The 14,740-nt window shown below is 39.6% G+C and overlaps 1 protein-coding gene across 1 annotated transcript in view; it reads left to right on the forward strand.

Moving 5' to 3' along the window:
- The first annotated feature begins 1,127 nt into the window (after positions 1-1,127).
- The window catches only part of LOC135498077 (FMRFamide receptor-like), a 75,574-nt gene continuing 61,961 nt past the window's right edge, over positions 1,128-14,740 (forward strand). Inside the window, exon 1 of the mRNA XM_064788235.1 lies at positions 1,128-1,198. Within this exon, the coding sequence (XP_064644305.1) occupies positions 1,168-1,198 (31 nt within the window). The 5' untranslated portion in view covers positions 1,128-1,167. The remainder of the gene's footprint in view (positions 1,199-14,740) is intronic.

Raw genomic sequence — 14,740 nt, forward strand, 5'->3', positions numbered from 1 at the left:
CTCTACTGGACTTCATTAAGTGGTCCAATATTATCTCGACCACTTAACTGAAAATCTCCGTTCCAGATCGTAAGTAAAAATTGTAATAAGTGGCCACCGCGCGAAATAAAAAAAAGTCAAGATTTTCATGTATGCATGGTAGGGCGGAAATCTATTCAAGCCAGTCGATGAAAAAGTTAAGTCATCAATTTCATTAGAGAGTGGCATGTTTTGCTATATCTACAGTACTGTGTCAACCTTCCTAAGCTGGTTGAGGGAGCGTCTGTAACTTACACGCCGTGATCTGTAATGTTCTCGTCTCACGGCCTAAATACTGCAACCATTAAATCTGTTCCAGACTATAAAATGTTGTAACAAGTTGGTGGTCGGCACACAGCGATACCTGACATCGGGGCTCGCTCAGTCTGGAGGAGCCGTGAGAAAGCAAGATTCCGATTCAAGAATACGTTCAATTTTAGGATTACACAGACACGAAAACTCAGCCACTCGGTATCGCTGTATAAAACCGTTTAAATTTGTATTCCTATTTACATGTACTTTATTTTTGCGGATTTCACGAACTTCATCGTTACGCGATCACCAGGATCGCCAAATACTGTTTTATGACGGAAAGCATTGAGAGAAATTTCGTAATCCGCCACGAAAACTATTAACACGGGGTTATAAATAAATCTGTACGACCAGTAAGTCCATTGAACATTGTCATGTAGTCGATTTTCGCGCTATACAGAATGGTTCACCGATGAAGGAGGTGTTGTCGTAATGAATTTCCCAGTTCACCGGGTAGGGTATATCATGCTGCAAAAATGCATGAACTAACCAACCGGTGCTATCAGGTTCGTCATTAGGTCGAATGAAAACTTTCGAAATGGAGTATTCGAAACTAATTTCTTTCAAAACATTTACAAATCGCCTAAACAGTTAATATAAAATGGTCTCGTGCACAACTTTGCAGTGATTTCAAAGTCAAAAAAAGATAAATATGTTGTTTAATCCTTTATCAGAGGCAGAAAACTATTTATATTATTTATCGCGAATGAATAGTGCAGTCATGGATTAACCAATACGAGCATAAAGACAATTCTTCTTGTAGTTAAGGCAATATGGAGAATTTAGATTTACGAGTTGCGTAATACGTTTGATTCGAGTGGATTACCAGGAAATACCATGGAATCGATTTGGAATATAAGTCAAAAAGGTAGGCGTTTTGAAGTTTCTCCAGAAAAAAAACCCACTCAACAAAAATGCTAATGTCATGTGACTTATTGTTACTTGCCTCATTTCGATATATTATTTCGTTGTGATTTTGGCAACGATATACCTTTCTGCCATTTAAACTATGCCACTGGTCAGCTCGATACTAGCCCATCCAACAATAAATGCTGATAAATCACGTTTACTTGTGGAAGAATGTCTTAACATTTTGTTTGGAAGTGTCAATAAACCGGAAATTATGAAGTCTAATTCCATGTCGGGACTGGCGGCCACCGACCTGGAATACGACTTCATATGAACGCTCCGGAAATAGATCTGGTGCGTTGATTTCAGATATTCTTCTCCTCAGTCAGAAATAATCCCTGTACATGACTGTAATTCAATCTCATGGCGTTAGTATAGTCGGAGTCGCCGGGAAATTCACCTGAACCGCTCACTACTACGTGGCATCAGCAAATGCCAATGTTACTTTGCAAGCAGTCATCAGTAATGATGACCTGACTTCTGTCTTTGCGTCCAGAATTTGCAACAACAAAAATTGTTTGTTTCCTGCTTGTTACGCTATAGGTGCACACAATAGATTTGCATGAATTTCTGTGACGCCAAAATCACAGTGACGTCTATCACTTAATACGCCAAGTGGGATGTGACAGCGTGAACTCTATGTAAAGTTTTGCCGTAATGCAGACAATTAGCCTCATAGTGTGTCTTTATTGATTAAGTTCCAGAAAAACGACATCTATGCTAACCGATAGTCTTGTGTTGCTATATCGACTGCTGGCACTCTGCATGCGCTTATTATTCAATTCTTGATTATCGTGCTAATTCAACGCTTAGCCATTTCATGAGATAATATAGTGTTATATCGTTATATAATGATGTAACAAGTCCCCCTTGGTTTACCAGATCGTTTTACCGACTGGCAGTGGCAGGAATAATCAAGGGGAGTACTGCTAGTGCGTAGGAAGAAATCGCAGGGTGCGTGAAGAGGGCAACAGTCTCATAGTTGATCGGAACCACTTCTTGGAAGAATGAAACGGCATGATCGGGAGGAGGGGAGGGACATGACAGATGTGCATTTGACTCGTTATTAATCTTAAAGATTTCTTGAGAGAATCTGCTGGCACCAAGAATGAATAAAGTCTAAGAACAAGATAGCAGACAGTATATAAATTATGACATTCCTTTATCACCTCTAGACACCAAATTCTGGCAACAAGTGGCTTTTGCTAAATTAATTGGCTTCTATTTGGAAGATGGAGAATCTCAGTGGTGAATGCGGCATCATTTTGTTTGTCCTTGGGTACGTCTTGACGGTAAATTAATCAGAACATGGTCAACGGTAAGTCAGTTTTATTTGAAAGAAATCAGGCCTTGCTCAATTCCACACGGTCTATTGTCTTTAAACAAAGCCCGTTTGAAACCTCGGCCTGATTTCCCATTGTTCTGCTGTCTTATCAAAGTTTCTCAGGGAAAATCATGATAGCATCGACTCCCTCGCAACAACTTTCACGGCAGCGGCGGAAAGGCCGAAACCAGCAAGGCCAAATTACCGTATTGTGCCATTTTGGTTGCGTGGGTGGCAATGATATCTAGTCGGGTTTGATCATCTCCGGACCGTCTCGGTAGCTTTAGGAAGGTTAGTTTCCTCAGTCGCGGGCTCTCAGCTTTGATCACGAAAGTAACGTGGGATAATCGGGGTAATTACAAGCAATGCCCAATGCAACACTCCGTACCATCCGCCTCATGTCGCGGCAATTTGCTGGCAGGTCGGAAGCCCCTTCAACCGGTTTGATAGCGTCTACAGTGTATTTTCAAGGCAATGTACATACATGCAATATTTTGCGGGGTTTTGTTTTGTGGATATTCCAAACAACCTACAGATATCCGATCAACTGATCGAGAAATCAGATCGTCTGGACACCAAAGTTTATTGGAACCCGATATTTCGGAAAAATAATTAATAGTTCATAGTCTACCTCGAAGTGTAATGTGGTTGGAGAGTCGTTTTCTTCAAGATCTCTAATGTAGTTTGAACGTGTAATTCACGTCCGAGTCTCCGTTCTTTGGAGTAGTTTTGGGAAATTAATTCTTCAGGAATCCTCTGCATAAAAATGACTCAAAAATTTGACCTCTTAAGAAAATAGCTTCTTAAGTCGGTTATTTCAATGCGTCAATGAATAGACAGTGTATCAAAGATTCGCCAACCACTCAAAACCCTTAGGAATCGGCAAGGCAAATAAAACCGTGACGCTAATTGTATCTGGCCTTGATGAGGGAGGGTGTGGAAGGTACACGTTGATATTTGCATAGATGTATAGCCCCGTTAAAGGTTTGTATTGCTAGAAGCAAACCTGGGGTCCCCTTGCACTATTTGAAGTCAGCTCGCACAAGTTCACCATTATCCTGATCTTCTTCACCTGGTTCACAGATTACCTCGGTAAATCTCGGATCCAAGCAAAAGGCATTTCCGCATAAGATGACATAACAAGCTCTAATTGTCTAATTAAATCAGTCAGAAGGCGCGGAACATTCCTTGCCGCGATGAAATTGGCTAGTAGGAAGATTTAGAATGACAATTTAATGAATCAAAACGCGTAAAAATCATGAAATTAGAATGACAGGGGTTGTCGCTTCAATATGTGTGCATAGCGAGTATCAATGTTTAAAAAGTATTTTTTTTCTTTAAAGCATGAAACCACATGTATCAATACGCCCTTGTTATTTTATTTTTGGTTTTGTTGTGATGATTGACCCATTTGTGTCAGTACCGGAAATAATGTGTCTTTTCGCCTGATCGACACCTAAAAGGCTGTGGTCAGCATATTTCGAAAGTGAGTAGCCTAGACGACCAGACAAACAGCTCCAACAATACCCCAATCACCAATCATGAAGGTTTAAGACCGCGCATTACAGATATATGGTCTTGTGCACGCCAAAACGGCCAGGGGATATAATTTCAAGGAAGGATTCGTTATCAGAATCGATGATAACTAACTCAAACCTTACACGGACAATGAATAGCATCCCGCGAAGTTACTATTTATAGCTCACAAGGTCAATTGCATAAGATATTGATGATGTTTCAGTCACGTGACAGTCGGACATCGACACTTATTTCTACGCATTTGAGCTTATTTCAAAGTCAATTATCTTTGACCCTGCATTGTTTTTAGCATGAATGATACCATAGAGTCAGAGAGAGAAATATTCAGAACAATTATGTAGTATTTCCAACACTCGGACATGTGCCAGATTGAATCTAACTGCCCCAGTTAGAAAGCCTGAATCCATTACAAAACCGCATGTTTGTCCGACATTGCCTGTAATTCAGCGATGGGGAAATAGAGGGCAGCAGCTGCAGTGACGTCATCTTCGCGGAATGCTATTGGCATACATTTGGAAGAGAGACCACCTTACCAACATTGCCAGTGTTTGTTCTGTAGGCAAGGCTGCTGTGTCGAACTTTAGATAAATTATTCAAAAGACGTAAAGTCGGATCGGAGGTGGGTCACAGCTTACTGCAACCTCTCCCCAGATCGACCACCTTTGAGACACAGAAGGTGCGCTGAAACGCATCGACTGCGGGTAGAATATAAGCGTCTTTAATCTCGCTTTGGTTTTTGTCCCAACGGAAGGGGGTCCCTGGCAAAACCATCTAGTATGCATTAATCATGTGACGTAAGTCGTTTTGCACTGCAGCCCTACAACATAGTGCATGGAGCTGAGTCCAGTGCAAGGAAGTTTAGAAAGAAGAAATATCCGTAGCAGTATCCGTAGTTGCAGCTATTGGTCGGAGAGCGTTGTCCTTTATCAGCACGGTCAATGACTGAAGAAGTCCTAGCTCAACTACGGCGCTGCTACGAATGACGCTGACTACTACTAGGGTATTGCTTGATGGTTGTGACAGAGAAGTGGCGTGAATATCTGAGGTTTGACATCATTCGAGGGATACTCTTGTAAAAATCTTTCCTACCAAAGGTAGATGCGCCTTTTGAGAGCCACTTTGAGTCCCAACCTACACGTCAACCTAATCACCCGAAGATGCAAACTTTTGCGCTACAGTTGATCACTGCTATTATTTGCCCACTTCGCACTTCTCATCAACTGAAATGATTTCCTTTCTCTTTATTCGACTTTGAAGTGGTGCTTGGTGCACAGTGTTTCGCTCCCTGTGGATCATTCTAACGATGGTGTGGGTAACGTGAACTTCAAGAAAGAATAAAATCCTACGCGAATTCAAAGAAACACCCCATCTCGAGTGTGATGTGCGATCACTTAAATGGTGCAACCCGCAATTCAGCTGCGTCTTACAAAGATGATTACTCAAAAATCTACACTACGAGTAGAAGGTTCCCCAAGAATAGCCTCGGGTCCCTCATAAGGTAGCATTAAGTAATTAGAGCAATTTTCTTGTGTTCGGCTTATGACAAAGGATGTAAATGTAAAAATTTCTCTAAGATCTGACGATAACGTGGGGGCATCTTTATGAAAGTGATGCAAAACTGGCTTTAAGGAGAAGTGGCATCGGCGAGGCCTTTCGTTTTAGATTGCGCAGCAAATCAAGCTTACACGTGTTACGAGGTTGTGATGTTTTGACGAAATACAATAACATTGTGACCATGGCGATAGAGCAGTATTAGTGCTTCTCCCAATAGTTACATTAGGCTCTTTTATACTTTGCGTTGTTTACGACTGCGGATTGATTGTATTACCATATTTATTTCAGTGCATATAGCATGACTAAAAAGATTGCGCTACGTCGGTCGAAGTGGATGATTCGTAAATACTGGTTGTTCAGAAATGTAGAAATTCAGTTAAATGTATACACAATGTAATGCAGTTATTATGCATGCAGATTTTCTGAAATATGGTTGCTAAAGTATTTGTATAAGTATTTGTCTAAACTCTAGTTAGCCTGATCGAAAATCCCGATAAGATTTTTTTATAAGACTCTTAACTTTGAGCCTATTCAGTTCCGTGTACACATGCATGTACATTCGTTCCAAGATTCGTGTAAGATTCTTAACTTAGAGCCTATTCAGTTCCGTGTACACATGCATGTACATTCGTTCCAAGATTCGTGTAAGATTCTTAACTTAGAGCCTATTCAGTTCCGTGTACACATGCATGTACATTCGTTCCAAGATTCGTGTAAGATTAACTTAGAGCCTATTCAGTTCCGTGTACACATGCATGTACATTCGTTCCAAGATTCGTGTAAGATTCTTAACTTAGAGCCTATTCAGTTCCGTGTACACAAGCATGTACATCCGTTCCAAGATTCGTGTAAGATTCTTAACTTAGAGCCTATTCAGTTCCGTGTAAACATGCATGTACATTCGTTCCAAGATTCGTGTAAGATTAACTTAGAGCCTATTCAGTTCCGTGTACACATGCATGTACATTCCAAGATTCGTTTTAAGATTCTTAGATAAGATAAACAACATAAGAATCGTACATCTATATGGATTTTCGACCTGGGTGTTATGGTATTTGATCATGTATGCTCCAGCCTCTAAATTGTGGACCATAAGTCGAAGTTTCCAACCATAACGTGTCGCAGTTGAGGCCATCAACCATAGTTTAAGAACCTTAAACCGGAGTTAAAGACATCATTATGAAAGTGGGATCCGGCGTGCCATAACAGTATCCTTATTATGCCCAATTAGTTCTAGCTCAGAGTTCAGTCCAAAAAGAAGCTAAGCATCTTGCTGCTTGAAGACCAGTTCGTACGCTCAACATTCAAATACGACGACATGCTTGACTTGACTCATTTGGTTGAACTAATGCGATTTTCACTCAGTATGGTCATCGGAACAAGTTGGTGGCAAGAGAAGAAGGGGTAGGACGTGCGTTAGATGGCTTGGCGCAGTGTAGCGAGATGGTGCGGCTGTTGATCTTGGTGAAGACTTGTCGGAAGGTGTCAGTGACAGGAACCAATTGCGAAGGTCCCTCGCACTTATGATGGCTTAAACCGTCTTGTTGCATAAAAGAAGAAGAGGAATGCTTATCTAAAATGGACAACACATAACTTAACAGTAATTTGTTTTTCGCAGGATCCTGAAATATACATTTCAATCTGGTTTTTAGTCGCTCGGAATCCGTTAAACGTTTTCACTGGCAAATAACTGAGATTAGGTCTGTATGTAAGTATCAAAGGTTATCAAGTGCGTAATAACTCAACAATACGTTTGGAGCATTTTTGAATACGTGTGATGTTGGTTTCAGATAGTTAACTTGTCGGTGAACCTGAAATGCTGTCAAGATTTTTTTAGTAGCTCGTCTAACCTGGCCTCCAGTTCAGTCTATTATCTTGAAAACAATGCTGGTAATGCGAACTATTTCTAGCCATTCTATGTCCGCGTGCGTCACCCATTCGTCTCATCACCCATTGATTCGTTGTCCAGAACAGCTGATCGTGTCGACTTCGCATGATACATACAGCCAGGTGTTCAGAACGGTTGTAACAGTTGGTGATGATCTAACGATTATCACGGATTCATGATGTCCGACCCACTCGGGTTTAATATCGAATATTTATAGACTTCGGTCACGCACTTCACCAGCTTTTACGACATTTGATGTTTTTCGGTGAGACTGACGAAAGTGTCCAGAAATGTGAGTTTTCAGAGTCAACATATCACGATAAACTGTACCTAATTTATGAGAAACATTTTATAATTAGAGCTTACTTAGTATATTGCATCACATCTTTGACGGCTTTAACAGTCATGCTTAGTTGTAAGTTATGACTTTTTGAGCCACAATGTAGTCACCTTTTCATCGTCCTTGCTGATATGAACCCTTGATATCATAAGGGTAACAATAGTGTCCAATTCCTCATCATCAAACTCAAATATTGCCGGAATAATTACGCCAAGTTGCCAAAGTCATGAAAGTTACAACAAGAAGAGTTTTTGACATGACAGATACTCAACAGTTTTCCGAAAGACAAAATCTTCCATCACATGGTAATTCTTTTCAGCGTTAGGAAAAAATCGGTCAAAATCCAGGCATAATGGCCCTTTAATGACGCCCTTTACAGACCATACTGCTCAGATCTGCATTTTTAATGGTTCTGATGCTAATTTCCCGGTCACACCCAAACCATGCACGTATTTATCAGGTGTGGGTATTTTCACTGTGTCATATGCCACCATCCTCCATAACCGCAAAACGAATCTTGCACCTTTAGTTCTGTTTTTCTAAGCTTGTTCTTCCTGTATCGACGGATATGTCACCGTATTTGTCACACATCCACGACTAGACGTTGGAAAACTTAACACCGCTATACAAAACCAAACATGACGCCACTACTACTATGACTACATGTAGCTTAAAGGTGACCTGAAATGCTTTTATTAAAATTCTAACTTGGGGTATAAAACTATAGGGCATAACATAAGAAACACAAGTGTGAAAACCGCATAAAAATCAAACTACACTGTACTCATCTTAAAGTTATAGCAGTTTGTAATTCAAACATTCCAGGTGGTGCAGGAAGAACAAATTAATGATGTACATTGTGCTGTACTGAAATAAAGTTTTGATAGTTTCATGCTTATATTTTAATTACCTTGTCACAGGTATGAGCTTTTAGGGAGCAGGTAAATGTGCAATTTTAAAATATAGGCATGAAACTCTAAAAAACTTTATTTCAGTACAGCACAATCTACATCATCAGTTTGTCCTTCCTGCACCACCTGGAATGTTTGAATTTTCTACCTGCCATAACTTGAAGATGGGTAGTTTGCTTTTTATGCGGTTTTCACCACTGTGCTTGTTATCTTATGCCCTATCATTTTTTCCCTAAGGTAAAGAGTGTTGCAGGTGACCTATAATCTCCGTCTCTCTGATGTTCAATCCTAAGTATATATATATTTGTTTATTGTCACCTGTACAGATACAGCCAGCCCCAGAGGGCTTATGGGACATTTTACTTCTTTTTTTTTTATATCTTCAATATGTCATAACGAGATAAGAAACAGGAAACGTCATTTCCTGTTTCTTATCTCGTAGCATTCAATGGCAAATTTGGCCACAATTTTTGAGTTCATATTTAATAATCGTCTTATCTTTAGTATATCGAGAGCACGATAACATTACGTGATCTTCTCGGCAAATAGGAAATTAAGGAAGATGGGAAATTAAGGAAGATATAGCCGAGGTCGACAATCCCGATGAAATTCTTATAACGTTATTAGTTGCATTAAGTATGGATTAATCTATTATTGGTTGTATGCGTAATCGTATTTGGTCATCACACACGATAGTGTAATTATCTAGAATCTAGTGTAAGGTCTTTAACATGAATCTTACAAGATTTTTGAAAAGATTGTATATGAGCATGCATGCGAAACTGAACAAGATCTAATGGATTACGCCGATCGTAATTACTGGTGGTCCAGGAAAATAGCGATGAAGGTATTCTCAATGACGTAGTGCAGTTTTCATGCCTACGAATTTGCTGAAACTTATTGAAAGTAATGTCTACATATCAGTATGGCTCAAATTTATATCTAGGTATTTACGCAATTGGCCATTTTGAAATTCAGTTACGAATAATATTTCAAATTTTTAAGGAACAGCGTAGCCCTTTAACTAAGAATCGCTTAGGAATCTCATCGGCACTTTCGACCTGGGAACTGCTTATATTTTCAGGTCGCATGCACCCAAAGACCCTATGCACCAGCATCCAGACCTAAACGAAATATACTTAGATATACCCAATACGTCACTATAATCCTGTTCTCAGTTGCTAATCCGGCGACATTTTGATTGTGTTCGACCCTATAACAACATAGGTATTGTGCCTATCCTGATTGATGGCCGGGGAAGAGTGGTTCCCACATTCTGTAATGAGTGTACTTTTCATCTATAAAGATTCAGATGGGCAATCTAGCAACCTGATTATTAGTATATACTAATACTGAACGAAAAGTACTGTTGACCTTTCACTGTTACTCTGCTCGTTACAAGTTTAGAATGTCAGTAGTGACAAGTACATGATCTCGCCCTTCTCGACTTATTCCTAGGTGAATAGTCATACCTTCCAGAAATGTCGGAACTTTGGATTGAAAATGTCATGGTTCATGAAGTGTCACATGTTCCTTGGCACGCTCTCGAAAGCATGTCACGAAAAGTGCCACCGTGAATCTTATGTAGCCTCTTTGGAAATGACTTGTTCGTTCTCAATGTGACAAGCTACAAGAGACAACTGTGTTAAGCCAGCCTATGCAATTGGCACGCGGAATAAGTTAGACTGGTCGAAGATAGTTCATACAAGTCAACGGTCTGGGATCATGCAAAAAGTCGATTGCCAGTGTTTACATAAAACTGTCCGTTGTGTTGTACAGTTTTTTTTTGATGAATTGGTACCTAACAGATGGATATGAAAGGCATCATGGTGTGCTCTGTGCTGTAAAAAGAATGATACCGTGTCAGACAATAGTCCGCGTTTTATCGTGTCGTTTTATGTGCATCCCCCGTGGCGAAAATATATGACAGCAAGAAGGAAAATAATAATATCGGTTAGAATGGAAACAACTGCACCCAATTCGGTAATCTAATGTATAGATACTAGGAACTAGCATTGTTTTCATAAAAATAGATCAGGTTGGACGAAACAGAAGCGCGCAAATAGCGTATCGCACTGGGCGATGCGGAAAGAAATGTCATTGTCTTTATTGGAAGATATGCGAATATAGGTGGTAGATGACTGCTATTTATACGTTTTTCTGTGTTTCTCTTCTATTGAAAGGTCGTGGCCTCTCTTGCTGTGTTTTGTATGGAAACACTGAAATATGGTGAACAACCACAGATGTTGTGTCGGTCATTACGTAACTTAGGTTTCTTCGGCAGGTGCACTTTAGCTAGTTTATCGATAAGGTTAACGCAACGCACTCCGACAGACTACTTACGATCCATGGATATGACGAAGTGATTTTTCAAACCAGTCTATTTTCACAAGAGCCACTACTACAAAATATTTAAATGGACGACCACCTTTCTTACCGATTCGTCATGGCTATGCGGCTCTTCGGAATATACCCGCTGATACATGAAAACATTCCGCTACTCTTCGCAAAGACAAGGCCATACCCATAAATACTTGGATTTTCTAAGAATCGACAAAAGCAAGCTGAGTCACAATGGTGTATTAAATCAAAAGTCGTTTTTGAAGTTACTTTCAAAGGATTCAGAATAAGGAGACACGGCTTTACTTAAATCCATTCTTAAAGATAAACACAATAAAACAACATTACTCTTCAAAGAACATAATTTTTCGCCTTTCGCATGGAAGTTATGAGAAAGTGTTCATGTGGTCTTTCTTCTTTGGTCCTTTTGAAAAAAAATATCAAGCTCGTTATACTTCTATATATGTTTTGCAATTCTCACAAGAAGAAAAAACTGATTTAAAGCGCCTTGCAAAAGATCAAAGACATCTTTTAGAACGTGTATGACGCACATGTGCATTGTACAAATTTATCTATTTTGACTTGATTAACCTTTAGGGTTCACAAATAACAATAATGCAAAGCAATGCCATGTTCAATCCCGCATAAGAACCAAGAAGATGCAGAACCTCTGGTAGGCACATTCATCGCAGTGGTCGTCCAAAAGTTTAGTCATTTTCGTGGTTAAACTAGACCACTTTTGATCAAGGCGGACGCCAGCGCTCGTAGTGCTGCGTTTTTCAGCTCATGTAAACTCATGTCCGATCACGCGACAAATCAAGTATTGGGTATTGTCCTGGTTAACCCAAGGAAAGTCACGTTCAAGTATTAAAGACGTGTCTGACGTCACGCTTGACGTCACGCCACACTCAATTTTATTTTCTCATGATCGAAAGTTTATATCATACTAAGTATATGACCTGAAACCCGGTTTTCGGTCCATCCACTTTTTATATGCTAGCGCTAAAATTCGCAAAGTTGATGTTCACATGACGACCTTTACCAATGGTGAGGCTTGGAGCATTATTTCGCCACTGTAAACATGTAACGAAAAACAGCATTTCATTACAAAAGATTCGTTCTCAATGATCTTTCCTGTCGGACGAGATACAGATGATGAGTTGTGGCTGCACGCCGCATCATAATCATGCACCAAGTGCATCGAAGAAATCGGTTTAATCCTCAATGATTCATTCGAAGCAACATAAAGAATAAAATGACGTCTTTATTATGGGAACATTTTTCGCATCCAAGAACACAAGCATCCGGTTGTAAGTCATGCCGGGTTGTAATCACGCAAAATACGTGACTGAAATATTTCGCGAACAACGGCCTGGTAAAATAATTAGTTAGTAAATAATATTGATTTTCGAGAAATGTCAAATTGGAAAAGTCGGTGTTATATTTCACCCAAGTTTACATTTATTTCCGGTAACATGAAAAACGTGTTTTACTTATGTTCAAAATCATCATTTTTATTCATCTTAGAATTTTTGTATACCGTTCACGTTCGCCATGTGGTATCGCAGATTTATTGTAACCGTTCCGGGATATTTTCAATTTACAAATTTGATTGCTATTAAACGCGTGCAGAATTTAAATTTATAGTATAACCGAGATTCGTATATAAAACTAAAGAGATATTCAAAGTCTAGTCTGACTTGACACTAATCGCGTCGTTTTCGTCGAACATTTGTTTATCAATGTGTGCTTTATTCAAGAAGTAGAAAGAATACCATTATCGTTTGCAGAAATTAAGTATAGGCACGTCAAGGCTGCTATGGAAGGTTCACTCAGAAGGAGCTCTGACGCACTTTTGCATGAATTTCAAAATAATCGCACTCATTTAAAAGGGGAGAGAGGGCTACATTTTCACTGGATGCCATTTTCAGTGCTGAATTCTTCAGCGCATGCCGAATCGAAAAGCAACACTTTTATTCGTCGGTGTGAATGCAGAAAGATCCCCGCCATGGTGTGTGTGTGTGTCTCGTATTAAATTACACTCGGTGGAAACTTACCCGGCCTTAAAAGTGAGCGCGATTGCAACGACGCATGCTGCATTCCATTGTCATTTTCAGCCGCACTGCGCCCAAAACAATGAGAAAATTACATTATGTTCACAGACCCCTTAGAACCAATTTCGAACAATTCAGGTCCTTCCAAGATTGGGCCTATTGTTCCGTGAGCATAATCCCTGAACAGACAGTCCAGCATTACAATGGGGAATCAGCTCTCGGACAATGGCCGGGTCAAATCAAACAATGGACAGCGCGCGATGTGACCAACGTTGGTCAAACTAATAGTTGTCTCGTTATTTTTCAGTCAATTTAAAAAAATTTAAGTGCTATTTCATTGTGAGAAAAATACAATTGTAGGCGAACTGTCTAGTTTTCAAAAGCATCGTAGCAAAACGTTGTACCGTTTTTTCTTTCGTGACTGGACGATCACATAACTGATTTGCTTATCCGAGGATTAAAAGACAACATCTTGACAATTCGTACCGCTGAAAAAGGCGTTTTAGAGCTGTACGAATGGTTTTTTCTTCAAGGGGCTGCATATTCTGTAAAACCTTTCAATCAAAGCCACAACCAAAAAAGATTTTCACCGCACTTACTTAATCCTTGTGCATAATTCCGACAAATCAATATTCAGACTAATTGGTATTCGAAAATGCGTTGTTTGCCTCATCACACTTAGGTATGGGGGTTTATCAATTTGGCAAAGTGGTCTGCAGTAACCCGCTTAAGCAAATGAAAAACGACTGCTGTCGTCTGGTGGTTTGACCTATAACTGAAATGAGGTGAACGAAAATCGTAACCAAAGAATAGATTGAACGTTTTCTGGATGAGTGTCAAGCAAGTGAAATGTTCTGTTCTTAACCAGACACTGTCTTTTTTACTCGAGTCGCACTGTATGGCAGTCTCACGTTATTTGTTGACCCGTAGGTATACGCAGTTAATCATTTTTGTTACAAAACCACCGGAATAGTTTCTACTTTCATTATCCATTAGACTGCATTTTAATGAAAAGGAGTGTCGTCTAAACGGGCGCATCTGATTGATACAATCCGGCGGCTTTGAGTGATTTGTGCATTTTCAAAGCGTGACTTGGTAGGAAGATAGACGTGTTTTATCCTCTTATTTTTTTAGTTGGGAACAAATCTGACAACCTGCTTGCCTGTAACTATTAAATCTTTTCGCGGGATTGAATTATCGATTTGGATAATGTTCGAATCCAAATCTCTCGAATGATATTCAATGTGTAGTCAATCACAGTCTATTGAAATGTTCGAAGAGGCTGCCTCGAGCAATACCATTGACCTCTCGCTCGATTTATGACTGCATGTCAGTCTTCTTCTAGGATATTTCCAATTCAGAATTGATATCAATGTATCAAGTGTTTTCATCCGAACCTGCAGAATCGGAAATTGAAAACGCTGCGATATCAAAATGAACAAATGAACACGTGTCTTATGTGTTACATTTAGGTGTATTATTTTTGGATACGGATATTAATCCCATATATTCCTTAGGCGTTAGAAATTTGAATACACGCTGTGTCATAGA

The sequence above is a fragment of the Lineus longissimus genome, chromosome 13 (genome assembly GCF_910592395.1).
Source record: "Lineus longissimus chromosome 13, tnLinLong1.2, whole genome shotgun sequence".
Taxonomy (NCBI): domain Eukaryota; kingdom Metazoa; phylum Nemertea; class Pilidiophora; order Heteronemertea; family Lineidae; genus Lineus; species Lineus longissimus.